At 44.3% G+C, this 26003-nt stretch overlaps 1 protein-coding gene across 29 annotated transcripts in view; it reads right to left on the bottom strand.

Moving 5' to 3' along the window:
- Nucleotides 1–26003, bottom strand: part of PDE4DIP (phosphodiesterase 4D interacting protein) — a 176305-nt gene that overhangs the window by 99595 nt on the left and 50707 nt on the right. For 17 of the 29 annotated variants that reach the window (XM_074318453.2, XM_019714221.3, XM_019714216.3 and 14 more), the window contains exon 4: nucleotides 20472–20582. The exons of 4 other annotated variants lie outside the window; for them this stretch is intronic. In XM_074318453.2, coding sequence (XP_074174554.2) covers nucleotides 20472–20582 — 111 coding nt within the window. Of the gene's footprint in view, nucleotides 1–20471; nucleotides 20763–20792; nucleotides 20850–26003 lie in introns of those variants that run through there. 8 more of the 29 variants (XR_012491576.2, XM_088799534.1, XM_019714229.3 and 5 more) reach the window with 2 other exon arrangements.

Here is a 26003-nt window from a genome sequence, read left to right as displayed (position 1 = left end):
AAAAGGGCCAAACATTGTACTCCTGTGCCTACACTGAGGCTCAGATACGAATTAAGACCTCCAGACATTAAAATGGACATTTTAGAGAGAAGATTGAGCATGCACCAAGTATTAGATGGCATTAAGGAATTATTTTTAAGCTCTTTGGGTACAGTAATAATATGTGGTTATGTTTCAAAACAACGCCCTTTATCTGTCAGAGGTGCATTCTGATGTCTTTCCAGATATAGTTCTGGGATGGAAGGAGAGGGAGAAGACAGAGACAGCAGAATGTCAGTAATTACTGAAACCGGGGGACATGGGTCCCCGGTATGTGGGACAGGTACGTGGGAGGTACTATTCTCTTTACCTTTGTGTATATTTGAAGATTTTCATAATGAAAAGTTAGAAGGGACATTTTCAGCATGGAAAGGTAAATGTCCACATTCTTTTTCTTCTTCTTTTTTTCATTTTTACTTTTGGAATGATCTAAACTAAGGACACAATTAAATTGAATTAGAGCCTCTCTCTCTTGCCCATAAGAATTATAATACTACCCTCATTGCTCATCTTGTAGGTTGATGTGAGATGCCTAAACAGACGGTGTTCAAATGCAAAACATTAATTCCTATTAAAGATAACACCACAGGCCCCAAATGGCATCACTTGTGCTGAAGCCCATGATTTAATATCTGACCTAATTGCTGTTTCAGCCTCTCCTAGAAACATAATCTTAGTCAACCAGTCTGGAATTATTTTGGTCAACACCAGTGAGGTAGTCTGTCACAGGGGCCCACTCCATCCACCATATAAAGAAGAGGCAACCTGCATGAGAAAAACCCTTCCCCCCACCTCCCCCTCAAAAAGGAGATGTCAGGGGTCTAAATATAATCCTTTTCTTTTGTTACTAGCTCCCTTGCCCCACCCTTCTTCCTATAAAAACCTTCCGTTTTTGTACAAACCCTAGCAGCACCCTTCTAGCTTGTTAGATGGTTTGCTGCCAGATTCATGAATCACTTACTGAAGTCATTTAGATCTTCATATGTACCAGTGGAATTTCATTTTTTAACAGTCCTTAGACCCTAGGGTGGAGGAAAGGCTTTGTTCAGAGGTGTAATTTCTGCCTTCCAACAGATCCCAATTTCACTGCCTTCTACGAGGGCAATTAAGCCCCAAATTAGACACACAGGCTGCTCCAACAGGTGACAAGTGCCCTTGATTGCCAGAGAAAGGACAGCAGGGCAGTGTCCACAGCCTCTGTAACCAGAAGACTCTACAAGGCCAGGACACATCCCTGCCAGAGCCTGCTTTAGCGTTCAGTCCCCCAAAGAGATGGAAAACCACCAAGTGGAAAAGTTTCAGTTCATACAATACAAAATACAAGGTGCCACATCCAAATGGCAAAACTCTATTCAGGTCACTCCTTCACGCCCAACCCACATGAGCCCTTAGTAGGGGCCTGAAAACAATACCGTCCCCTTCCCAGCCTGGTTTACTTTGAGTGGACAAACAGACAGCCACATCTGAGCACCCACTGAAGCCAGGGGTGAGTTCTAAGGAGGTCAGGTGTTTGAAGAGACACAGCCAGGGAGGGGGGGAAGAGGGAGGGAGGGCGGAGAGAGAGAAAACTCACTGGGCAGAGCACAGGGTAACTGACTTGTGAGAGGGTAACATTTGTTTTTTTCATTTCTTTTTTCATCTAATATTTACCAAGCACTTACTACTCTGGATGTGCAAGGTACTCCAATCAGTACTAGAAATGGCAACGCAGATATAATCACTGTCCTCAAGGAATTTACAGCCTATGGGCTATTAACATGATTACATTAGAGTGTGATAAACAGAAGGGACACAGAATCGGATCATATATGGACATGCACACAGGTGGCAGCTGTAAATAGCAGTAGACACAAAAATCAATGCAGGTCTATCCTGTAACTCCAGCTTCAGCCTCCAAAGAAACACTCCGAGACCCAACTCAAGGTACGTCCTACCTTGGGTTGTCCTACCTCTCAGCTCCCAGCTCTAGTTTTTTAGGAGGTCAGGGATATAAATCTGAAACTACTGCACTGCAAAGGGAGATCAAGAATCTGGTACTTAGGACAGCAGTGTGATACCACGCAGTGTGGACTTTAGAACTAAGCTGGCCAGGGTTCAAATACTATGTAGCTCTCTCACATGCTATTAGGTTGAATCACAGGAAAGTACAGATAGTCAACCATTTTTCACAGTTTTGCATAGTTCGTCTTCTGTACTACAGGTAAATCACTCTACCTCAGTTTTAGTTCCATCAAGTGTTAATACCTACCTTTCAGGGATATTGCAAAAATGAAGTGAGAAGGCGTAATGAAAATCTCTGACATAGAGTATGTGTTCAATAGACATCAGTTTCCCCAAAGGTAGAAAGAGGCGTAAGAAGGAGAGAGAGCTATTTCTGGTCAACACTGAGTTGAGGAACCCAAGCAAAGAGATTAAAATGAAGTATCTTTGGATTTTGATGCGGGAAAAGTTGTGCATGTATGTGTATGTGTGGTTTGGGGGGGTGGGGGTGGGGTGCCCAGGAGGTATATGGGAAATCTCTGTACCTTTTGCTCAGTTTTGCTGTGAACCTAAAACTACTCTAAAAAATAAGGTCTGTTAAAAATATGGGGGAAAATGTGGTGTCTTGGGCTTGTTTTACTTAGAGTCTGAGCTCAGAGGTCCCATATACACACGGCCTTGGGGATCACACTGCCACACTGTTCTCTGACTTAATAGTTCTCAGTGTGTCTCGAGCTGTTCAGCCCCTGTGGTCACTCTGTTAAATGTGGTTGAGTCCCAGAAGCCTCTGTTGATCTGGTCCGAGTGAGCTGGCAAGTGAGAAACCATATACATAAATATCAGTGATCTCAGTGCTTCTCTCCCCACCCCCCCACCCTCACCCCCCCTGCCCCCAGCACATTCCTTAGCAGGACCGATCTCTCTCTCTTGGCTGGAGCCTCTGGGTCCACAAATAGACCTGGCTGGGCTTAATTTAGCAAAGAGCAGGCCTCCTGTAAAAGCCGGGATGAGGCCGGAGCCCCTGCAATCCCCAGGCTACCTTGTGAGGAGACAGGGCCCCAGCCCCCCTGAAGTGGCTGGAAGGATGCTCAGAATGATTTGTTTCCCCCAGCTATTTAGGAAGGGGGGGCGGGGGGCATCCTGCACTTTCCTTGACTTCTCTTTGGGCTGCACGTATAGAACTGCAAAGGGAGTACAAATTTACTTTGCAGTTACAAAGTATAAAAACTAGGGGCAGCCGGATGGCTCAGTTGGCTGGAGTGCGAGCTCTCAACAAGGTTGCCGATTTGATTCCCGCATGGGATGGTGGGCTACGCCCCCTGCCATTAAAGAAAACGGCAACTGGACTTGGAGCTGAGCTGCGCCCTTCGCAAGTAGATTGAAGGACAACTACTTGACTTGGAGCTGATGGGCCCTGGAGAAACACACTGTTCCCCAGCATTCCCCAATAAAAAAATTTATTTTAAAGTATGAAAATTATATGAATTCTTCTACAGATAAATTGGTGCACAGGAGACTTATGGCCCACTCAAGATTTTTAAATTATCTGTACCATCTAACATGCTCTGACATCTGTCCCCAAATTCAGCTCACTGGCTTTGATCTCGTCTCCATAAGGGATACAGCTCCTGATTGGCGTCCTACAGAGTCCTGTGCAGTCACCACTCCCTTGGGAGCCTAGCTGTGCCTTGAAGCCAGGTCTTGTGATCAGGCCACTCTTCTGAAGCTGGGACCAGGGACAGCCCTTAGACTGTAGACTCTACACCTACACTGTCCAGGACGATGGCCACGAGCCACACGTAGCAATCGAACCTCTGAGATGTGACCAGTCCAAACTGAGATCTGCTGTAGGGACTTTAAAGAATTAGAACACACTGATTGCCAAGGCCAACCACAACAAAAGAATGCAAAATCTCCCTTTGTAAATATTGATTTCATGGTGACATAATATTTTAAATATATTACGCACATTCGCTTCACATAATTCTTCTTACTTTTCTTTCAATGTGGCCACGAGACAATTTTGAAATCTCATCTGTGGCTCCCATGATATTTCTGTTGAACAGTGCTGCTCTCTAAGATGTTAGGAAAAAGATATTCTGGCTCTAAGTGTATTACATGTCATGAAGACATGCTCTGACCTGCATCACCGTTTATCCTGCCGTGTCAGAGTTTTATGGGGTTATGGCATTCATCAACCCACAAAAAACAGAAGTGACTCCAGCTCATTAGAAGTGAAGCAAAACTATTTAGGGAGTGGGACCACAGGACAGCGCAGACTGTGTTCAGACACTAACCTGTGTCAAGAGGGCAGGGACCCCCCCTTTATTTTCTCATCACTGTATCCCCCTGGCTAGCACAGTGTCCATACACAGAACATGATTATATCAAATGAATGGATGTCGGTCTAAATAAAAACATAGCGCATTCTTAATTCTCACTGTCAAGAATGTCCTCTTTCTTTTCTTCATTTGTTTGCTTCCTACTTCTGCCAACCCTTCTTGGAGCCATGGTCCAGTTCCAGGAAGAGATGGAGAGTCACCTGGAATGCTCCAAGGCACAGCTTCTGGGCCTCTCGGGTAGAAGAGATAGCAAAGGATGGAAAGGTGGTTTCCTCTTCCACCTTTTGTGTACAGATGAGCCTTACTTGCAACTTTTTGGGTGTTTGCAACCAATCAACACAAACTTTCTGAGTTTCTATTAGAGGCTCAACAATGTTGAAGATTATGTTGAAGGCTACAGAGGAAGTTTGAGAGTAATCCACCCCACGAAGTGTTTATAATCTTAAAGGAGGGATAAGAAATGTATACAACGGAAAGATAGTTGTCAGCCAGGGATTCAATAACATGTGTCAAATAATGTCTCTGAAATGTACTTGCTGGAAGAGCACAGAGAATGCTCTTCAGGCAGCTATGATGAGAAAACGCCCGTCTGAGCAGCTGGGATCTGAGTTGGACTCAGAAACTTGAGGAGGGTTTGGATAAGCAGAGAAAAAGGATATAGGTATTCCAGGTGTGAACAAGATGTGTCAACAGGCAATTAGCACATGTGAGGGACCGTGACTCACTCCGGGAACATGTTTGAAAATACATAGGTAGTAGGAGAGTGAGCCCCTGACTAATTACTGTCCCATTTTTTTTCGTTCTCCTTTGCAACACGACCCCTTGACACCATCTGTCATACTCATTGACTCCAATTCTTCTCCACTCATTTTTTTGGTTAAAACTACTGCAATCAGGCTTTCGACTCCATCTATCCACCGAAATGAATCAAGATCACGAATGACATGTTGGTAAATCTAAAGGTCAGTCCTTAGTCATCACATTACTTGAGCTATTAGCAGCGTTTCCAAAGGTTGATCCCTCCCCTTTCCATGATACACTTTGTTTACTTGGCTTCCATGACTCCAGACTCTTGGCTTTCCCCCCACTTCACCAGTTGCACTTTTTCTGTTTCCTTTGCTGGTTCGTCCTCCTTTCCCCAAACTACTTACGTGAGAGTGACCCAGAGCTAAGTCTTTGGCCCTTTTCTCTTCACCCTTGGTAGGTCTAACTCCCTCGGTGATCTTAGAGTCTCATGGCTTTAAATACCATGGATATGCTGATAACTCCCAAATTTATATCTCCAGCCCAACCCTTTATCCAAAACTTCGGGCTTATAGACTGAACTTCTGACTTGGTATTACTACGGGAAGTGTCCAACAAATATCTCAAACACAAAATATCCAAAATTGAACGCCCACGCTCCCCCCTCAAACCTGCTGTGTACACGGCCTTCCCTATTTCATTTAGGGTAATTCGATCCTTTCAGGTGCTTAGACCAAAAACCTGGACTCTTCCTTGAGTTCTTTCTTTCTCTCACATTCCACATCCAATCCATCAGCAAAGCCTGTTGGCGCTACCTTCACCACTTCTTCCCACATCACCTGCTACTACCTGTGTGTGTCTGCTCACTATTGTGTCTTATGTGGATTACTGCAAGAGCTGCCTAATAGCCCCTCTGGCTTCTGCCCTCCCCTTTTACAGCCTACTCTCAATACCGTAACCATGGTGATCTTTTCAAAAGTCAGATAGGGCTGTCATTTGTTAGATCTCTCTTCTGCTCGACACCCTTCAATGGCTTCCCTTGTCAATCAGAGTAAAAGCCAAAGTCTATAAAATGATCTAGAAGGGCCCATCTGGTCTGCACTAGCCCCATCACCCCTGGGGCCTCATCTCCCAGAATTCTCACCTTTTCTCACGCTGCTTTAGCCTCCGTGGCTTTCCTGCTTTTTTCTCTGCCTGAAACGTTCTTCTCCCAGTTATATGTGTAGCTAACTTCCTCATTTCCTTCAAGGCATTGATTAAAAAGCATTGTCTATGGCATAGCCACTTTGGAAAACAGTTTGGCAGTATCTCATAAATTAAAGTATATGCTTATATATGACCTAACAATTCCACTACTGGGTATTTACCCAAGAGAAATAAAACAAAGACCTGTACATGACTATCTGTAGCAGTTTTATTCATAATAGCCAATTACTGGACACAACCCATATATTTATTAACAGGTGAATGGATAAACAAATTGCATTATATTCAGATGCCGGAATACTACTCAGCAATAAAAAGGCATGAGCGACTGACCCGAACAACATGGATAAACCTCAAAATCATTACGCTAAGTGAAAGGAGCCAGACTCCAAATCTATACTCCATTTGTATGAAAGTCTAAAATAAGCTATAGACAGAAAGCACATCAAAGGTTTTCTGCAGCCAGAAGTGTGAGAAGATTGCCAATGGGACATATGGCAACTTTCGGGTGTGATGGAAATGTTTCATACCTCACTTGTATGGTGGTTGTTTTATGCACACACGCGCGCGTGCACACACACGAAGGTTGGATAATTAAGTTCGCAAACTTTGAGTAAGTTCACACTCAAACTCATCAAACTGTATACCTAATAATGTTGATTTGAATAAAAAGATGAAAAGAAAAACAGACATGAAAAAAAGAAGTGGCGGGGCCAGCCCGGTGGCTCAGGCGGTTAGAGCTCCATGCTCCTAACTCCGAAGGCTGCCGGTTCGATTCCCACATGGGCCAGTGGGCTCTCAACCACAAGGTTGCCAGGTTCGATTTCCTGCAAGGGATGGTGGGCAGCGGCCCCTGCAACTAAGATTGAACACGGCACCTTCAGCTGAGCTGCCGCTGAGCTCCCGGATGGCTCAGTTGGTTGGAGCGCGTCCTCTCAACCACAAGGTTGCCGGTTGGACTCCCGCAAGGGATGGTGGGCTGCGCCCCCTGCAACTAGAAAACAGCAACTAGAAAACGGCAACTGGACCTGGAGCTGAGCTGTGCCCTCCACAACTAAGACTGAAAGGACAACAACTTGACTTGGAAAAAAGTCCTGGAAGTACACACTGTTCCCCAATAAAGTCCTGTTCCCCTTCCCCAATAAAATCTTTAAAAAAAAAAAAAAAAAAAAAAAAAAAGAAGTGGCAATGCAAACAACCACGTACAGAGGGGAAGGCGCTGGGCCTAGAGGCCAACCTGGGATACTTCAGGGCTATGAATGCTGGGAAGGAAACACCTAGGAATGAATCTCCCGCCATTGTTCACGCTCATGTTTATTTACTTCCCGTTCCAGCCCACCTCTGTAAAAAAGTAGGGAAGTCACGAGGTAGACAGACTTGCACATGGGCTCACGGTGTTCAAGCCTTCGGGTAATTCCCTCCCCTTGAGTAGGGGCAGGATATGTAACTTGCTTCCACCCAACAGAATATAACAAAGGTGACGGAACTCCTATCACTGTGTTACATTTTAAGACTGTCTTGCCAGCACACTTGCTCTAGACCCTCACCTCGCTGGCTTGATAAAGGCAGTGGCCATGTGGGAAAGCCACGTGGCAAGGAACAGTAGGTGTCCTCAAGGAACTGTGGGCAGCCTCTAGCCAACATCTAGCAAGAAGTTGGGACCCTTAGTCCTACCACCACAGGGAAATAAATTCTGCCAACAACTCGAGTGAGCTCAGAAGATTCTTCCCCAGTCAAGTCAGCCAGGCCAAATGAAACCCAAGCAGGAAACTCAGCTACGCTGTGCCTGGAACTGCGGGCCCACATAAACTATATATTTTAAAATCACTTTCTCAATGTGGCCTCCCCTGACTCCTGTTTAATACTGCAATCTGTCCTTTACTCTTAAAACTTTCTGACCCGCTTACCCTGGTCTATGATTTTCTTTTTATTCCCCAGAGGACATGTCACTGTCAAATATTCTACATATTGGACATAATTATTTATAATGTTTATTGTTCAATATCTGTCTTCTTGTGCTAGAATATAAATTCCCTGAGGATAGGAATGCTTATCTGTTTTGTTCATTGATATTTATTCCAACCACTTCCAATAGCACCTGGAATGTTGTAGGTGCTCAAAAAACATTTATAAATGAATGAGGCCTAATTCATGTCTAAAGTAGGATCAAACTATTCTTATTCTCAGCAGAGACAGAGCACAGCTAATCACTGTCTGTCACATACTGAGACTTCATGTACCTCAAATCTACTATTAGGTCACCTCTGAGTTTGTTCTTCTTCAAATTAAAATCCCAATTCTATTGCCCTTTGCTCATAAGCCTCATTTTCTCATTTTTATTTTGGTTTGAATACGTCCCAATTCCCTCTATATTTCTAGAGTTCCGCAGCAGACTCAGCACAAGTTTGATAGGGCAGTGGACGTGGATACGCTTAGCCTGGTTTCCACCCCACATGGCCATCTGTACCTGTTTCACAAGTGAAAAACGAGGTCAGTGCCACCTTTTACTGCAGATACATCAGTGAGACAATGCCACCTCTTCCTGCCACAACCTGGGTGAAAGCTGCTATGAAAATAGATACCGTTTTACCAGAGCTCTTTCTTTTCTCTTTAGTCAGACCTTAGTACAATGCAGATTTATTCACTAAAAAAAACAACCACCCAAACAAAGCCATCATTTGCATTTGAAAGAGGGACCAACTTTAAATTCTAAAGAATGTTCCAAGGCCTTGCTTATTAACTGAAGAACCAGGCCATGTAGCTACTGGGAGACCAGTGCCCTCCCTGAGGCTACGAGTGGCCAAGGTGGCTCCGTGAAAATGGGGACAAGGCACCAACTTCATAGGACCAGCAGCACGTGCTTGAGTTCAATATGCATAAAACGCAAATGTAGTGCCTGGCACGCAGCAACGCTAAACGGATTTCCTCCTCCACAGAGTCTAAACGGGAAGCATTCAGCATTTATTTTCCATGTGTATGTGTGAACAAAGAGGAGGGAGAGAGGATATGGGACCAAGAAGGACAGAAAGAGCTGCCAGGTGGGGAGAAGACTGATACCAGAAGGTGGGACAAGACCTGGGTCTAGCAACTTCTGGAGAGAAATAGTTTGGAAGGGATAGAGGAGTCTGTAGCTGTTTTCCTCCCAACCATTTTTCTCCATCTTATATCAAGACCCTGGGGCACTGGTGACATACCCTGACACCTTGACGAAGAAGGGGAAACAGGAGAGGAAAGAGGAGAGAGAAATTAGGAAGCTGGGAGCTGGAGGCCAAGTCCGAGGTGGCATTTCAGCCCTTGTTGACATCACCACCTCTCCCTGTGGCAATTCAGGCACGCCCCTGTATGCGGTTCCTACATGACCAAGCTTTCCACCGCTGAAGGGAGCCCTCTGTTGAGGCTGCCAGGGGCCAGTTGCCACCATCATGACTATCTGAGTCCTCTGAGCCTCCAGATGGTTTGGCAGAAAGCTGGGTTTCTCCAGTCCCACAGTCTAGAAGGGATCAAAGAGGAAGAAGACTTAGAGCAGGGGCTGCCCCCCATCTCTGAGGGATCTGCTTCTCCGAGCCCCGGCGTCCACGCCCTCCATTTGATTTCTGTGCCAGGAGAGACCCTAGCATCCAGCTCTGGACTCAGGAGTTTCTGACTTCGGAGCAGAGTGATGACGACACCCACTGTCACCCATTGAGCTGTGCCAGGTGGACAGGACAAGGCTTATGTGAGCGCGGAGCACATACTCAGCTTGACTAGAGAGAATCTGAATAGGGAGGTCTGATGGAGTACCCACGAGAGGGGCAGCCACCTGTGTGGCCTCAGAGAGAAATGCTGAGACCTGTCAAGAAAAAGTGACCTGGAAGGACTTCCAATGCCAAGACTGTCCTTTAGCAGCTCCAGGTCATGGCTTTCATGCTGGCAGCCTCCCTCCACATACCCAGGGGGCTCAGAGGAGGCCGTGTGTGTGTAAAACAGTGGCCTTCTGCCCTTCATGGCAGCAGTACTTTGCATGATGGGAGATGAAATGCTGGCATTACAAGCAGCCAGTGCTTTTTATTTACTCCCAACCTCTTCAAGCCAAGTTTCCAAATAACTGGGATGGTAACTGCCCAGTGTGGCCCAAAGTCCGTCCTAAAGTTGCTTGGCAAAACGCCATCTGACTACTAGCTCTGCTCGGAACAGCATGTACGAAGTTTGGTGCTCCTTTTTTGGTGTGTGGGTGGATTAGCTGCTATTCAACACGATAGGGTGGGCTCCTTTCCAGTTTGCACCAGCCCCCAGTCTATGCCTCTCCATGGACAACGGAGCCTCATTTTGCTGTGAGGTTTGTGAAGTTGAACTTGCTTGGATGAGAGGGCAAAGGCCAGAGCAGGAAGCAGAGAAAAAAAAAAATGTTCACAGGGGCTTTTGGAAACATAAACGAAACTCCCGGGGAAGGCGTCTAGAGGCTGAGGAACTACACATCTTTTGGCGGCAGGCACAGGGTACGGAATCATTTTTCTATGAATGACTCTAGTTCCTGCTGTGTATAGTCTGTTCCAGCCCAGTAGCGCAAAGGAGGAGAAAGTCGAAACTTCTGATAAGCATGTAAATCCCTTGATATTGTTGGAAACCAAGGAAGTCGTTGCAAGTGCCTGGACACGTAGCGAGGGCTCCTGGATTCTAGTCCCAACTTGACCTTTAATTTGCTATGTGACCTTAGGCAAGTTACTTTACTATTCTGGGTCTCTGTTTCTTTATCGTTAAAATAAAGGGTTTCTTCATGAGGGAAAGCTGAGGGAATGGTCTACAGGAACTCTCTACATTATTTTTGCAACTTTTCTGTTAAGTCTAACATTATTTTAACATAAAACGTTTTCTTAAAAAGTGAAGGGGTTCTATAGATTAACTGAGATCCTCTCCACCTCTACACTGTGATTCTGCGTTGTTATTTATCTCCCTTTCCAGTTGTCCAAATAAATATCAAAGCAGAATTTTGCCCACTCCTCCTACCACATACAAGACGTTGATTAGCCCCAGCAGAAACCTATTTTCTGTTTTTAGCATCTCCCATACCTTAGGCAATGACTGAAGTCTCCCCAAAACCCATTAGAAACACTCCATCCATACCCTCTCTGTTCCTGCCAACGAGTCAATTCATCAGGTAAGGAAAGGCTGCTTCTGCAGTCCCTGCTTCCAGAATCTCAGTTTCCCCCTAGCAACGTCAGCTACCAGGTCACAGGACTAAGGTTCCCTGACATTGGCTGGCGGTTTTAACGCCACCTCAGCTCTGCTGGCACCTCCCTTACGAGAAGGTATCAGAGGAGCGGGGAGACGGGGAGAAGGAAAGCAACTACCTGCGCTAGGGTGACAGTATCCAGAGGCTGTTCAGAACCACAGAATTTCAGAGCCGGGAGGGAAATGAGTGGCCATCCCTGTCCAGCCCACTCATTTTATACATAAAGAACCAGAGGCCCAGAAAAAGGGACTTGGCTTAGCCAGGAACCTGGCTGTCTTCTTGATTCCTTTCCCTCCATCTTCCCATCCCAACCATCACCAAGTCCTACAGATATTTCACCTCCTAAATATTTCACAGATCGGTTCCCTCCCCTCTCTTCCTATTGCCACGGGCCCTCATTAGGCCCTCATCATCTCTTTAAAATTTTATTTTATTTTTTAGCTTTTTAAAAATACACTTTATTTTGTAGAGCGGTATTTTAGGCCCACAGAAGTACAGAGGGCTCCCACTTTCCCCGTCCTCACACACACATAAGCCTTCCCCAGGCCAACATCCCCACGAGTGGCACAGAGCAGCCTTCGATGAACCTGCTGAACACAGGATTGTCACCCAAAGTCCACAGTTGACATTAGGGTTCATGCGAGGTGTTGTACATGCTACAGGTTTGGACACGTGTATAATGACACGTATCTACCATTCCAGTATCGTACAGAATAGTTTCACTGCCCTAAAATTTTTCTGTGCGCTGCTCATTCAACCCTCCCTCCCCGCCAACCCCTGGCAACTACTGATCTTTTTACTGTCTCCTGTCTGTCTGTCCTCCTGCCTTCCTGCCTTGTCTTCCTTCAGGCCATCTTCCCCACCGACCAGAAGGATCTAGATGCTCCCTGCTGTTTAAATGGCTCCTTTCCGTCCTTGGGATAAAGTCGACACTCTTTAAAATGGCACAAAGGATTATGTCCTGCATACTCTAAACCTCATTCTATATGCCTACTACTTAATGTATCATCACAGAAATAATCTAATTCTGCACAGGAACCATGTGGTTGGTTTCTTGCCTCGAGGCTTTTGTTTCTGGCGACAGCCCTTTTTTTCCACCCCACCGTCCACTGACTAACTCCCCTTGGAAGACAAAACTCAGGGGTCCTCTCCTCAGAGAATCCTCTGTAGATCTGCCTTCCATCTCTTCTCTTCAGTTGGGTTAGAGAGGCCTCATCCGGGTTCCCTTACACCTTGTACACGTCTCTGCTTCTGCTTTTTACCACACTCTGTCACTTGTGTTTTTTACGCAGCTTTGAAGGCCCAACACCTAGTATAGTACTTGGAATATAGCAGGTACCGAATTCGTGTCTGTGAATGAATAAATGGGTTAATTCAAAGCTCTCCATCCTCTGCCCCCTGCTTACCTTTTCAGTCTCATCTTACCACCAGCCATCACTGGCCCTCCAAGCCACACGCTCTAGCCACTCTGAACAACGTGAAGTGTGCAAAGCACACAGCCCTTTTTATTCTTGCCTCTGGGCCATTGTATATGCTATTTCCTCTGTCTGAAGTGGTTTTCACCATTCCTTGTTGTGAGGGGATCTTTTAAGATACTTCACACACGTGGCAAGGAATTTCCTGGTGGATTTTTATCATTCTCCTTCATACTATAGAGCAATCTGTACATACCTCAATGGGAGCCCTTATTATGCCACTTTTATTTATTTATCTCTTTTTCCACCAGAATCTAGCATAGTAGCTGTCATATAGTAGGTAGTTAATAGTTGTCTGAATGCATGTGTGCAAACGTGAGTATGCAAATGGTCAAGGTGATAATGCAAAAAAGGCAATATTTGAGAAAGGACTCAACAATGCCTATTCTTTCAACTATATCACATGAAGAAGTGGCTTTTTAATCAGTTCATGCAAAAGTATAAATTATGTAGACATAGTTAAGGGTATAATTGAAAGTGAATTAGAATTAAGTCAGGCTCCAGAATTTAGTTTTAGATTTGTTTCCTAGTGACTGGAAGAAAAGGTCTTAAGTATTCAAAGGAAAAATTTTCTTCTTTCCAACAGGCAAGTATTATGGCTTTTAATTAAAAGCTCTTTTAAAAGGAGAAAAGTTATGTTAAGCAAAAACAAAAAACACAGTTGTTTTGGTCAAAGGTTCCACAATTTTTAAAAAAGTAACTATGACAGATAGGAAAGTTGCTTTAAATATTTTTTATTGTGGTACAATATATATAACATAAAATTTACCATTTTAATCATTTTTGACTATGCAGTTCAGTGGCATTAAGTAAATCCATATTGATGTGCTATCCATCGCCAGAAGTTTTTCCCCAATTGACCATATCCATTAAGTAATAGCGTCCCATCTTGCCCACCGTCCTCCCTACCCCCGCAATTCCAGAGCCCCTGCAACAACCATTCCAATCTTTGTCTCTATGAATTTGACTCCTCTAGGTACCTCATATAATTGGAACCATATAATATTTGTCCTTTTGTGACTGATTTATTTCACTTAGCATAATGTCCTCAAAGTTCATCCGTGTTGTAATATGTGTCAGAATTTCCTTCCTTTCTAAGGCTGAATAATATTCCACTATATGTGTATACCATATCTTGTTTATCCATTCCTCTATCAATGGACACTTAGGTTGCTTCTACCCTTGGTTACTGTGAATAATGCTACTATGGACATGAGTGTACAAATATCTATTCAAGTCCCTGTTTTTAGTTCTTTTGGGTATATACACAGAAGTGGAATTGCTGGGAATATAATAATAATTCTATGTTTAATTTTTTGAGGAATCATCATGCCATTTTTACAGTGGCTACACCAGTCTACATTCCCAACTAGCTACACACAGAGTTTCCAGTTTCTCCACATCCTGGTCAACGCATATTATTTTCTTCTTTGTTTGTTTGTTACGTTTTGTTTTTATAAGGGCCATCCTTGTAGCTATGAAGTTTAAACTTTTTTTTAACAAGAACAAAAAGAGTGGTTACAACAATTTATGAATGGAGTTTCCCTACTTACTTTCTACTTCCGCTCCGGGAAAGAAGTGGCAGTGGACAAGTATGTCTTCACTGACCTCAGAAAGCTGAGAATGAGGAGTCAGCATACACAGTGCACAGACCTGGACACACACAAACTACGTGTACACCAAGCTTCCAGAGAATTGTTTCAAAATAGCTTGGCCAAAGTAGTTTTTATTTCTCTCTCTTTATATTTCTGCCTCCCTGATTATGTACATTATAAAGTTCATGTAAGTAAAACATAGGGGACAAAAACCTTAGCAGCTAACGAAACAAGGCATGCAAGTGTAAAAGGAAAACAAAGTCAACTCTGTTTAATATAACAAGAAAACCATTCACCCTGCAACAGCAACTGCAACCATCACTTTGGACCACAATCTGAGAAGCACATACTTTCTAGTATGCGTCTCCAGGTATGCGGGCTACTAATAATCCTTTACATTTATTTAACATCTAACACATTAAAACATGTGTACATATGGGGAGAAGAACAGAACAGGAATTCATGCCTCTATCTGAGGAAACTAAGATTCAAGGAAATTATGGACGAGGCCAAGTGTAGCTAGGAAAAGGTGGATTCAGAATTCAGTTTTCCCTATTGAGCCCAAAACGTACATCCTTGCATTTTGATATCCCTCTAAGATACTCATCTTTCTGTAATAGTCTTCTCTTGGTTCAGGTCAGGTCCCTAAATCCTATAGCCTGATGGAGTCCCTTGGGACGTCACTGCACTTTTGGGTGTTTGGCCCCATATGCTCGCATGGATGCTGTTACCCATCATATTGCCCAAAGCCTAAAGAAATCAGGCTAGGACTAAAGAAAATCAGTCAGTGAGCCTAAAAGAAATTTAGCAAAGAGAGTAGATCTTAAAAGTTCTCATCACAAGAAAAAAAATTTTTTGTGTGACTACATGTGGTTACCGTGGTAACCACTGCTCAATATACACATGCATCAAATTATTATGTTGTACCCCCGAAACTAACATAACATTATGTCAATTACACCTCCATTAACAAAAGAGATAGGTCTTAAAAAACAAATAAATACAATAAACTGAGTTTAGAGCCAGACCAAGGACATCACAAAGAATTAAATCAAGATGATAAAAAATTTTAAATTATAACCAACCACAGTCATAATAATAATTTTTACAATATCCACTTCAGCTCAGAGAAGTGTCCAAGTTAACACAGGTAGCAAGTGGGAAAACCAAGATTCTGTATCGGGTTTGTCCGGTTCATGATTCTTAGCTACTAGGCTCTGTGATAGCTGAGTAGCAGAAATGATGAAAATTTGGTAGGCAAGTAAAGTCAGTAGGCTGTTTATTATGGTTTTAAAAACCTAGCTGCAAAACAAACAAACAAAACCCTTAGCTGCATAAACATGCTATGTATAAACTTCAAAGTCTGCTCAGGAAAAATATCATTCAATCCCAAAGATGAGAAACCACAGCTCAGAGAAGTCAGGCAATAAGGGTCAAAAAACAACACAGCACAATTCTTATCGACAGTCAAATCCACTTTAACCTTCCAACATCAATTATGTCATATTCAAGCATGGACTGTATCTGGTCCAGGATGACAATGTCCAGTTTCTCCTGGTGCCTTTATCATTGGATCTGGCCCTGTCAGCCTTGGTTAATGATAAATTCGCACAAGTTTAACAAGTAAGTCGTCATCATAAGGCAAAACCACAGTGGATGGTGTCCTGTTTGGGGACTGGGTGTTTACCACACAGCAGCGGATTTCATAAATTCCAGGGTTGGACGTATTCCTAGTGGTGGCACACTCAGCTATAATGAGAAGACGCAGGATTAGATAACCAGCAGCAACGAGGAAATCAGCCAAGTTGCCACCCAGAAATTATTTACCAGAGCAGCTGCCGTTCAGAAATGAGAACAAGCCACTCTCCCTACGAGTGGGCCATACTCAGCTGTGGACCACTCACAGTATTTCCTCACGTTGCTCCAGCATCAAGAGCTAGCTGTCTGTACTACAATGGTTTCTCCTTTCCTTGTTTTCTAAGTTCAAAATTGCCTTTCCCAAAAACTGAACCTACAATTAATATTTGCTACCAAGAGGGGGCAGTGGTACCTAATCAGGTAGGTGTATGCCCCAGGAGTCGGTATAACATGGTGTGACATAGACCATGGTATGTGTTTTTCTTTGCTGAGGAAAAGCAGCCTGTGTGTGTGCACGCGCGCGTGTGTGTGTGTGTGTGAGTGTTTAACTGTTTACAGGAATTGACGCTTAAAGGATAGTTTCAATGCTCAACAGAAAAGTAGCCAGTCTTACACAACCAATTTCTATGTATAATTTAATATTATTTTATTAGTCCCTGGCTAGCATGAGTCTTAAGGTTATTTCTGAGTTCTCTGAACAGCTTGAAAGAGAGAACCCTTTAACTCTCCTTTTACGTACTTGCTTTGAGGTTGATACTTCTAGGTTTTATATAACTCTTAACTCTTACAATTTCTCTTACAAATAATTAAAATCCTTGTTAGCTTCCTTTATAATTAAGGATTGTATCTATTTCAGTCCCTCCCTCAATGAACTACATACAGGAGGACTTGCCACTTGGAAAGACAGAACCCTCTCTCCTGTCCTTTTCTCCTAAAGTTTCCCATATTTCCCTTCCCTGCAGTCATCACGGCAAAAAGCAGGATTGTCTCTCCTTATGACAGTGATTTTTCACTCCTAAGTACAAATATCTCAACAAAATCTGCAGTAGCAAAACATACGTAAAATGATCAAATAATTACTATTCACAACAGACTTACATTATGTATGTTTCACAAACGCTGGTTTTATTTAAGAGAATCATGCATACAGCACCCCAATCGTTGCAGATCGTAACTCTGTTGGGTGTGATTTAATGCTTTTACTATATTTAAAGAAGTCTCCTTCCAATGCTAAAGAAATATGAGCTAAGTTTGGTCACAGGACGGGACTCTAAATTCCCATCGGACTCACTTGGCCCACCCTGTGATGTATCACGTGTCACCCTTGATGTCTCTTCACCAACATGGCTGTTGTTTAATTGTCCTAATCTTGGGGAATCATGATGTAACAAGGATGAACGTAAGACACTGTCGGGGCCCCAAATATCCCATGATGGCACATCAGTTACTTGAATTAAAGTTACTTAACAAGCAGCCAGTGCCAAAAGGGCACCTTAAAACCCTCCTTTGTCTCACTGAGTGCAGGAAATAAACCTCCCCTGTGAAAGGTGTGTTCCCCACACCTGGGAGACACCCCTGATCGATCGAGTTCAACAACTCAAAGCTGAAAAAGTCTGTATGAACAAATCTTGTTGCCTCTTCTCTAATGTACTACTTTGTTTAAATTCCCCATTAATGAATACCCGAACCTTGCTTAGATTCCTTTCTAATGAGCGCCCACTTTCTTTGTCCTGTCAATTTCTCACAAATGTATTGTTTGTCTAAAAAGTATGAAAAGGTGTCTGTCTGGTTCGATCATTTCTTTGAGCCTCCCTCCTTATGATCTGAGCATCATGTGATTCTCTCGCACACCTGTATTAAATTGGTTCTTCTCCTGTTACGCTAGTCTTGTGTCAATTTCATTGTGTTATTATTAGTCTCGCCATAAGCACCAAAGAAGCAGGGCGGGGTGGGGATTCTTTCCCTCCCTGACAACACATTCATGGAAATATCTGTGGATGAGATTAAAAGAGCCAAACCTCATCCTCATTTTTAAATATCATAGTAACTACTACTACTAGTAGGCATATAACTACTACCCCCTCATATATATATGAAACTATGACATTTAACAAAGTGCTTTGCTGTAAGTCTTATTTAATCTTTATGGCGGCTATTTATTCATAACCCTCAACAAATGATTTTCAGTGCCGATGGTGTATGTATTATTCTTGATGCCAGTTCTCTAGAGGCTGGAACAAGCTCAGAGAGGGTAATGTAGTTGCCCAGGTGCCCTGGTTGTCCAGGGCTCCGACGTGGTGGTTTTATAATCCGGTGTCCTTCCATCAAAACAAAACTGCCCTGATTTCTATCAGTCCCTCATCACTACATGGTGTGATAAATTCATTTCAACTACGATGTTAATGATTAATAATGGATGTATGTGTTCTGCTTCTCAAAATAAGAACATGTGAACTGACGCCTTTAGTGTTTCCCAAATCATAGCCAAATGGGATGCGTAATGTGACAGGTGGATTAAACAAAGACTTGGTGAGAAGGGAAAGGAAGGGACACAGTGGTTTGAGATCCCTCAAGTCATATGGTGCCAGTTGCGGGCCGGAGTGTCCTGCACTTAACAGTAGGAAGATATAGGGCCATGTCTACTTCCTCTATGGGACTAATGACAATATTGGTCTAACAAATAGGTTGTCGCCTCTGTATATGACAGTGTCCTGTGGCCACTCTTCCCCGCCTTCACATAGCTCCTAGAACCTTAACCGCAATTCTTCTGGAAGTGGTGCCCTCTCATACCATGCCTAAAATGGTCCCTAAAGACTGTCTCTTTAGCTACTGAAGAGCAGACCGTGAGACCAATGATTCAAGCTGAAAAAAATCCTTTTCCTCAAATTACCTAACTGCCCCTACCTTTTGTCTTGCTTTGGGGACAGTTAATGGGAAAAGACCCTCCCTCTGCTCAGTGAACAAATTCATTCACTATTTCTACCCTGAGGTAAATACAGCCACTCAACCCCTTCCCCCACCAGCTGTCTCATGATTACCAACCCTCACTTGGCAATATCCTCCTTGACCCCTGGCAGCCCCATTGAGGCACATCACTATTTAGTCACATAAAAGACGAAAGGTGAGGCTGGACCAGTTTCAGGAAAATTCTGGTTAAAACATGGAAATCCAGGAAAGACGGAAAGTAGGGCTAAACCCCCCAAATTCAGCTGTCCACATTAGTGGAATTTACCAAATAATCATCTGGGTTTCACAGACACCAGTTACTCCTCTGATTCAGCAGCCTGTAATGCTTCCCAGCCTTCTCCACAGGGCAGGGCACATAGAGAATGACAACATTTGTATGGTCTTGGTGTAAACAGCTGGAGATCTACTCTCTGATAAAGTCAGAGGTGACCGGCTGCAGGTGACTCAGCTCACTTCAGTGCTTGCCCAGACACTAAGAGGACGGAGGAAACCAACACTGTGGTAACCAGTTAGGACGCTTAATCCTTGGAACCCATAGCCTCACGTCCTCTTACCAAGATGCCGTCTCATCTCACCCTCTACTCGGCCAATTCCCTCCATCTTTCTTCCCCATCCCAACCGCTCAGCCCTCAATCAGAACAACCCTCCCTTTCAGGGAAGCCCCCGTCTCCCTCCTCATCCGGCCGCCGCTCTATCAGTATCCTTTCCTTGGTTCTACCGTGAATATTCCGAAGACTGAAAACGCCTACGATTCTTGTCTTGAAAGCTCATTTGCAAAATCATCTTCAAAACCAAACATGAATTTCTCAGGGAACAGAAGTACCCTCAGCCGCTGCCCTTTTCCCCACAGTATCGTTTGGTGCCCCATCGAGCCAGCGCTCCAAGGGGCCCTTCTCCTCGGGATGCGTGACCTGGGAAACTACCTGCTCCAGAGTCACCTCTGAGGCTTGTTTTAAAATGCAAATTCCCAAGCTCGCCCTCCAGTCACTAAATCACAATCACTGTGTGTGTGGGGGCAGGTAACGGGGGGAGGGGGCAGAATCCACATTTGAAACCAGCTCCCACGGCGATTCCGCAGCTCCACACCGGAGTTACAGAGAAGGGAAGTAGAAAACAGGCAGAAGAGAGGTGACCCCGCGTGTGTGAGGTGCCACCGCGTGGGAGGTGAGCGGCCCGGCCGGGAGCCCCGCTCCCCGGCCCGTCCCCGCGGCGCGAGCTGGGAGGAGCCAGGCCCGGCGGGGCCGCCCCCAGCCCCGGCCCTCGGCCCCGCACTCACCCGCTTGTAGACGTCCTCCCGGCTGGCCTCGTACTTCTCCTGCATACGCTCCTCCAGGAAGTAGATGCGCAGCTTGAGGCTGAAGTTCTCCTTCTTCAGGTCATTGAGATGCTGGGACAGAGTGCGGTATCCATTAGACATGGTGGGCAACCCATGGGGAGGAGCATGCCCAGGCACCCCTGCACCCCAAGAATGCGGTACCCCTGCACCGCGGCATAAAGGCTACGGCGACATGGCCCCGGGGGCTGGCGCTCTCTCGGGGCCTTGGGGACTAGGCTCGCGGCTCTGGGTGCTGGAGCCCGGCGCGCTTTCCTTTTTTACCTCCAGGAGATATTTGTGGAATCCCTGACAGGGGAACACGCTGCGCGAACTCAGACACAAGTGGTGTAACCTGACTCCGGGCCAGGACTCCAGGCTGTCACCCTCCCAGAGCCTCCCGGGCCCCACAGCACGCAGTTAGCAACTTCTCGGAAAAGAGGGGGGAGTGACCCCACGAAGCTTCCAGGAAATGGGGAATGGGAGTAATTCCATGCGATGGTGGGGTTACTAAAAGGAGAAGGAAATGCAGGGGCGTGGGGTGTGAGTGGGTATTTAACCTCCCCGTGGCTGATTTGCACAATAAAACCCAAAGGAGTGTGGCCAGAAGCAAGACACAAGGTTGATAGGAGAAGGGCTCCTGCCCACAAGATAGTGACCCCAGGCCAAATAGCCCCTTCCTTTCTGCCAGTTGCCAGGCTTAAAGACCTGCCAACCAGAGGGGTCCCTAATTTGCTTTGATGATCCAGAAACTCGCTTCTAATCAGTTCCTTCCCAGTTTTCCTCCCTAGACTTTTAGGTCACTGAGGCGCTTTAAATAAATAGCTTTTATTACCGGTGAACCTCCCTCCATATACACCAGAGCCACCCCCACGAAAGAAGGAATCTTCTAGATCAGTGGAAATTTTGCAAACTCTGTTTACCAGTTACACAAGCTCGCAAAAAGGCAGGGTCAAAGGTTTAGGGTCAAAGGCTACTCCCCACCAGGAATGAGGGAACAAGAGGGTGGGTGGGGAGGAGGGGGGCGTCAGCCTGGAGCCCAGAGATTTCAGCCGGTCACTGGTTCTTAACTCAGGCACCTGCCAAGTGGGGCCAGGCACTCATCACCAGATCCTGCTTGTGAAGCAATTTAAGATCCTTGAGTGACAGCTGCAACATTAGCAGGAAGTGTTATTTATACCACATCACACGGGACATTGAAGGTGACTGGGCACCACACAGATACCAAACACAGGTTCTTGGTTGCAGTAATATTAGCTTGAGGGAAAAAAAAAAATCAATATTAACATCCCAAGTACAGACAACTAAAAAGTTTATAGTACTCACTTCCTCCCCAACCTGCCTGCTCTCTTCACTCTTCTCTTTCTTCACTCTTCATAATAATTCCATCACCTGAGTGTCCACCAGGTAGTACGTTAGGTGTACTACCTAGCGGTAGTTAGGTACACACAGATAAAACAGTCTCAACCCTCAAAGAGCTGGGTACCTACATACTATAGGTATGTGTATTGCGTGACAATCCTCTGTTAGTCACGCTTCTTACGTTTCATACTGCAATCCAGTGCACACACACAAATGAAATAAAAGTTTCACAAAGTAATGGTGCCATCACTATGTGTGAGGCATTCTGATGCTAGCTATTCGATTTCTCTCTCTGAGATTGACCCACTGAATTGATTTCATCCTAATGTTTGAAAAACATTGACTCTATGGGAACCCGGAAGACTGCCGTGATTCATTCTTACTGGGACGACGAGAGAAAACTTCGCTAGGCCTTGGACTTGGACTTTGCTTTGACAGACAGAAAAAGTCTGGATGAATAAAGCGGCCCTGGGAAGGCATAATTAGAACGGAGCATTCTCTCGAATAGATTTGAATTGTAAGTAGTCAACACATTTCTTATCACAGACCGTTGACAAGCTATGACAAAATATTCTCATTAAAAAATGTAGATATTTAAAATTCATTTTCGCGAAATCTGTGCTCTTAGAATAAATGGATGTCATTTAGGCTTAGCGTGAGGAAGAGAAAAGACTAAATTAAAACTCAAGAAGATCCTCTTCTGGACCCAGCTCTGTTACTAAATAGCTGTATGACCTTGGTAGTACACTTCTCCAGAGGCCTAACTGCCCTCATTTTTAAAAAGTGGAAACGAGGTGATTTTTAAGGCCCTTTCCTGGTCTAAGCTCCTAGAGGCATAACCTGGTTATTATCACCTCCATTTTGCACAGAGGGAACCAGGATCCCAGCTTCAAGATTAGTGTTTGCTAATGTTTTTGATGTCCACTTGGATTCTTTTATCAAGTGAGATAATTTAATGAAAGTTTTATGAAAAGTAAAATTGTATGAGATTGAAGGGTATTCTTATCCAACCCAGACATTTCTTTCTGCACATTAATGCCTATTTCCTCTTATGCTCGGTGAGTCCTTATTCTATCCCTCTGACCCCTTTTCTGTATCTTTTCTGCTCCTTAAAATGAGTATTTAAATGATGGTTAGTCCTTAGCCTTTTTTCCCCTCTTCATACTCTCTCCTTTTGAGATTGTATCCATGTTTAGGGCTATCACTTTTGCCTCGCAAACAACCCCCAAATCTCCAACCTAGTCTTTACCCAAGATCGAGCCCTACATATCCAACCCTCTACTAGAGAGTTCAACTTAGGTGTCCCATTGTCACAATAAACTCCATAGCAAAAACTTTTGCAACAGTCTGTCACGCCTGCCAGAATTCCTTCCAGCCACCTGTTCTCCATATTATAGCTAAGATAATGTTTTCAAAACTCACATCTTACCCTGTCATCTCTCTTCCCTAAAACCCTTCACAGGCATCTCATCACTCTTAGAAACAAAGGAAAAGCCCATCACATCCCCTCAAGACACCCTGCCTCTTTATTCAAGTCCTACATAGTTTGAATCCCACCCAAACAAAGCGTTCCCTCCTACGCCAGCCTGGACAGAGTATTTTCCTCTTTTGAACTCCTACGGCAAATATTAGCATTTTGTAAGTGTTCAGATGCTGCCTCATGATATTGCTTTTCTGCTGTCTTGAAGGGTGTTTTTTTTACACCTTTTAGGGCTATTTAACTTGTCGTGTGTTTATGTCTCTCCAACTAGTCCGTAAACTGCCAAGGAAAGGGTGAAGGACTTAGATGTCTTGCTATACTCCTTCCGGTCCCAAAACAACCAAGAAAACCTCTTCAGTCACATTCATTCCACCCAGCAGTCGCAGCTTGTTTACCCATCTCAGCCAGACTAGAGTGTTTTGAGGGCTGGCAAGGCGGATTTTGTGCCTTTGTGTTTTCAGTGCATAGTATTTAGGAAGCACTCCCTAAATATTTGTTGAATGAATGAGCAGATAAGGATTCCGCATGTATTTCATTTCTTTGTTGATTTGTTAAATATAGGCTAGCTTGCTTAGATTGTTCTCACAACTTTTCCATGATATAGAAATGTTCCTTCCAATACTTGTAAAGAAACTACATTTGCTAGAATGGTTACTGTAGAAAATGATCATTTGTTCACCTAACTTCATTTGCCCATCTTGACCTTTTTGCCGAACTCTAGTCTGTATCTCACTTCCTAGGAGACATCTCCGCTTGAATAGAGACGTCTCCGACTTACGACATCTAAAACTGAACTGCTCACCTTCCCTCTACATATGTTCCTTCCTCACCGGACACCACTTCCATTTGTAACAACTCAATACTTGCAGTTGTTTGGACTAAAACCTCTGAGTTATCCTTGTCTCTTTTTTCTCATACACAGCACCTCATCTGTCTGTAAATCTTATTACTTCTACTTCCAATATATATGTCCATGTATATATACAACCCATCCCCCACCACTGCCACTGGCACCTGTACCCCTCTGGACCCAGATAGGACGATCTCTCCCCTAAATTACTTGACTAGCCCCCTTAACCCGTCTCCCTGTTCCCACCCTTGACTCATTATAGTCCATTCCTAGCCCAGCAGCCACCATGACCCTTTCAAAATGTGTCCAATTGCTCCTCTGCTGGAAACCCCCTCGGTTCATGTTTAATTGAGAGTGAAAGGCTCGGCCATCTCCCTAGTGCCTAAGTCTCAAAGCCCTAAATAATCTCGCGCCTCTTTCCTCCCTGTCTTTTACTTTTTTCCTACAAGTCTCCCCCTACACATTCTGCTCCAGTCACACTGTTTCTCTTTTCCATTCCTCAAAACCAGTAAGCATCCTCCCTCCTCCGGGCCTCTGAGTTTGTTCATCCTTCTGCATGGCACACTCTTTCTCTAGACTCTTAATACTGTAACTCAGTCTATGCCTCACCCCAGCCCTTCATATCTCCCTTCATTGTTTTTTTTATTCCGCAGCACTCTCATCGTCTAAAATATTATACTTATTTATTTTGTTTCTTGTCTGTCTCTGCCTACTAGAATATCCACTCCAGGAATTTTGCCTGTTTTGTTCACTCCTGTACCACCAGTACCAAGAATGGTGCCTGGTACATAGTAGTTGCTCAATAAATACTTGCCGGATGAATAATTAACCTACTGACTTCGACCTCACCCGACTTAATTCCAAGGGAACTCAATCTGCTTACAAGATAATGCAGATGTTTTAGGATGCAGAGCATATCAAAAGGCATTCCTCTTTATAAAAGGTTATCTTATACGTAAAATAAATTATTCCAGAATAAAAGATGAATTTTAACACACAATGCAGAATCGGAACTTTGTAGAAGAGTTCTGAACAAACTGGGAATAAGATGACAGATTACAATTAGAGGCCACTATGAACTGTCCACATGGTAAAAACTATAGAAATGAGGACAGAGTTGGCAGAAGGTTCCACAGAGAACTGGCGTGTTAGCTCTCCTTAAAGGACGAATCAAGTTTGGCTCTGCTGGGGCGAGAACATAAGGCGATCAGGGCAGGTGGAACATAAGCAAAGGTACAGGGGGCCAGCTGGACAGAAACAAACGGCATACACTGTCCTGTAACGGGGGCACAGGGAGGATGGGAAGGGAAGAACCGTTTTAGGGAGACCTTGACAGTCAAGGGGAGCAGCCTGAGATTGTCCCTCTAAGGCAGATCCTGGCTCTCAGTTTGGACAAAGGGTGAGGAGAACCGCAGTGGAAGGAAAAGGGCCAGGAACCGCTTACGGGGAAGATTGTTTTGTTTATTGCTTATGTTTGTTTACTTTTTGTAGCGCTAACAACCAGCAATGCACATACCTGGGCTACACACAAGACCAACGACTAAAGCAGCACCTCTCGTGGGCAGAACCCCTACATTTAGATAAGCGCTGCATCACTTAGGAAATAAACAGTGCAGGCTCTTGATCAAGAGACAGGGCTTCTTTCTTTTTCCTTCCTGTTTTATACACTACATCGAAAATCTTCACTCTGAAAATATTTTTTCCAGACATTAAGGGCTCTCCCGTGCTCTTTCCTTAATTTCTTCTTCCCACTGCTTCTTAAGGTATTAGCCCAGGCTGGAAATAAGGCTTTAATAAGGACTCA

Source organism: Rhinolophus sinicus, chromosome 7 (assembly GCF_057876585.1).
Source record: "Rhinolophus sinicus isolate RSI-liver-muscle chromosome 7, RSI-T2T, whole genome shotgun sequence".
In the NCBI taxonomy this organism is placed as follows: domain Eukaryota; kingdom Metazoa; phylum Chordata; class Mammalia; order Chiroptera; family Rhinolophidae; genus Rhinolophus; species Rhinolophus sinicus.
The sequence above is the reverse complement of the archived record's forward strand: the minus strand, read 5'-3'. Positions and strand labels throughout refer to the sequence as shown.